Source organism: Etheostoma spectabile, chromosome 3 (genome assembly GCF_008692095.1).
Source record: "Etheostoma spectabile isolate EspeVRDwgs_2016 chromosome 3, UIUC_Espe_1.0, whole genome shotgun sequence".
Taxonomy (NCBI): domain Eukaryota; kingdom Metazoa; phylum Chordata; class Actinopteri; order Perciformes; family Percidae; genus Etheostoma; species Etheostoma spectabile.
Genome location: NC_045735.1, coordinates 9,357,498 through 9,359,688, shown reverse-complemented (window position 1 = coordinate 9,359,688; position 2,191 = coordinate 9,357,498). Strand labels below are relative to the sequence as shown.

Sequence of the window (2,191 nt, the reverse complement as noted above, 5' to 3'; positions counted from 1 at the left end):
GTGTGGACCGGCGCTGTGTGACGGGGCTGCGCAGAGAGTAAGAGGAGAGAGAGTAGAGGAGAGATCCAACACAGGCACGGCTTTACAGAAGAAATGGGTCATGTAACGCAAAATCAAACCATATCCATATAAACAACATTGCAGCGGATGCGAGGACATTAGCACCGGTGCGTCCTAGAGGAGCTAACAGCTAACAGACATTAACTAGCACCGACTAGCACTGGTCACTGCTGTTGTCTGAAAAACGACACAGACGGGACAAAACGTTGCGTTTACTGGTGAACTGGTAAACCTTGAGACCGACGTATAACCGACTGCTATCTGTTGAATTTTCCTCCAGTTACTCTGTCCTCTGTGACTGTCTACATCTAGAATTTAAGCTGCGCGCTGCAGGGAACAATTCTGACTGGCACATGATCAGACGGTGGTTTACGGAGCGGTAGATGCGCTATGCAAAAAAACCCGGATCATTCTATAAAATGACGCTAAAAAAAAAGAAGAAGAAATTGCTTGATCACGCAAATTTGATCGTGGGAAGTCAAAATCGTGATCGTGATTAAATAATTGTGCAGCCCTATTTACATTGGAAACATTTTTAACATGGAACTCTTATTGATGTCAGAAAAGTCTTCTATTCAAAGTTTTCTATTCAACAATGATCAAATCAGCCTTCAAGCAATCACTGCTGAGAAAAATGCACAACCTCAATCACCAGATTAGATCAGTACACTTAGTCCAAATTCCTTCACAGAACACCTTGTTTGTTGTTATAGAAATTAGAGAAGCTGCTCCTGCTCAAATGTCATCTTCAAAGTATTTGTTAAGCTTTGTGAAAAGACTTTAAGCTTTTATTTGGTGCAACTTGAGTAGCCCCAATTTCCCTCCCTCTTGGCTTTCCCAACGGGTGTGACCTAATTTCTTTGATCAAAGAGTTTAATTGCACTTTCTTAGTTTACTCACTAGAATGAGTATGCATGGTTGTAAAATGAATGACTGTAAATCAAGGCCCTTAAAATATCTCTGTCCTATCTTAAACTAAGGAAAAACTTAGCACTGAGGGCATCCTCTGAGCCGGAGAAAAAAAAAAAACCCTTCTCATTCCTATACAGTATCCTGCCATGTAGTCTATTACTGTAATCACACTGCATCTTAAACAATAACATACAGAAAAACTAATTTGAAGTATAAGATTAATTTAAAAATTCAGAAGTGACTAAAATAAATAAGTATAATAAGTGAATAAAAATGTCCGTAAAATCCACTACAAAGATTTTATCTCAAACCAGAGAAATATATCATACCTTTTTTTTCATGTGTTTCCGTAAATGTTGCTGTGGTCCACCTATGTGTAAATGAGAGCTGAATAGAGCTCACCCAGTTCAACTTAAGCAACATGTACTGCACACATCCCTGGAATAAGTGTGAAAATTGGACAAAGATTAAGTGTTGTGTAACAGTTAAAAATGAACAGTCATGCTCAAGTAGCCTGGGCGTGACAGAGCAAAACATGTGTTGAAGTTACAATCCAGAGTTTTACTGCATAGGTTTCTGAATGCAATAAACAGGACATTACTGAGCATTTTTGTTCAAAATTTACCAAAAATGCTAAAAAAGAAAGGGAGGGTAACTATTTTTTGTCATCAGCAAACCCAGCCTCTCTAAGAAATACATGTTGGTAAACTCTAATCCTTAAACTTTGTTTTAAATTCAGACTCTTTTTGGAGTATGCCGTGAAAACGTACTAAGGGACTAAGGTTACGGCTGTTATTAGGTATATCTAACGGGTTACATTGAATTATTGTGGCTTATGTAAGAGGATGAGGTTATTGTACAGTACATAGCTGCATAGTACTTGTGGGTCAGCATGTAGGCTGATTACCCTGGCTCAAAGTCTATTCAGACAGAGCTGCTAACCTCTGTGCAGTGTTTTTTTTTTTTTTTGACCCCTGAACTGACTGACTACTGACTACTGGCTGCTTGTAACGCTGAGAGTTGATAATGTTACTGAAATATTTTTGTATAGTGATTCACATACTTAGTGACCTGCATTTGCAATTTTATATGTGCAGAGGGTTCTCAGTTTACTGCCATGTATTTTTTATCGTTGATTATTATTTCCTTCTAATGCATAAAGGGTGTAACTTTAATATTAAAACTGTGGATGCTTTTGTGTGTGTGTGTGTGTGTGTGT

General features: G+C 38.2%; 1 protein-coding gene across 4 annotated transcripts in view; it reads right to left on the bottom strand.

The window, feature by feature from the left end:
* Positions 1-2,191, bottom strand: part of tsku (tsukushi small leucine rich proteoglycan homolog (Xenopus laevis)) — a 13,174-nt gene that overhangs the window by 5,470 nt on the left and 5,513 nt on the right. The window contains exon 1 of one of the 4 annotated variants that reach the window (XM_032512331.1): positions 1,302-1,584. The exons of the other annotated variants lie outside the window; for them this stretch is intronic. Within the exon in view, the coding sequence (XP_032368222.1) occupies positions 1,302-1,313 (12 nt within the window). The 5' untranslated portion in view covers positions 1,314-1,584. Of the gene's footprint in view, positions 1-1,301; positions 1,585-2,191 lie in introns of those variants that run through there. 4 annotated transcript variants of the gene reach the window in all.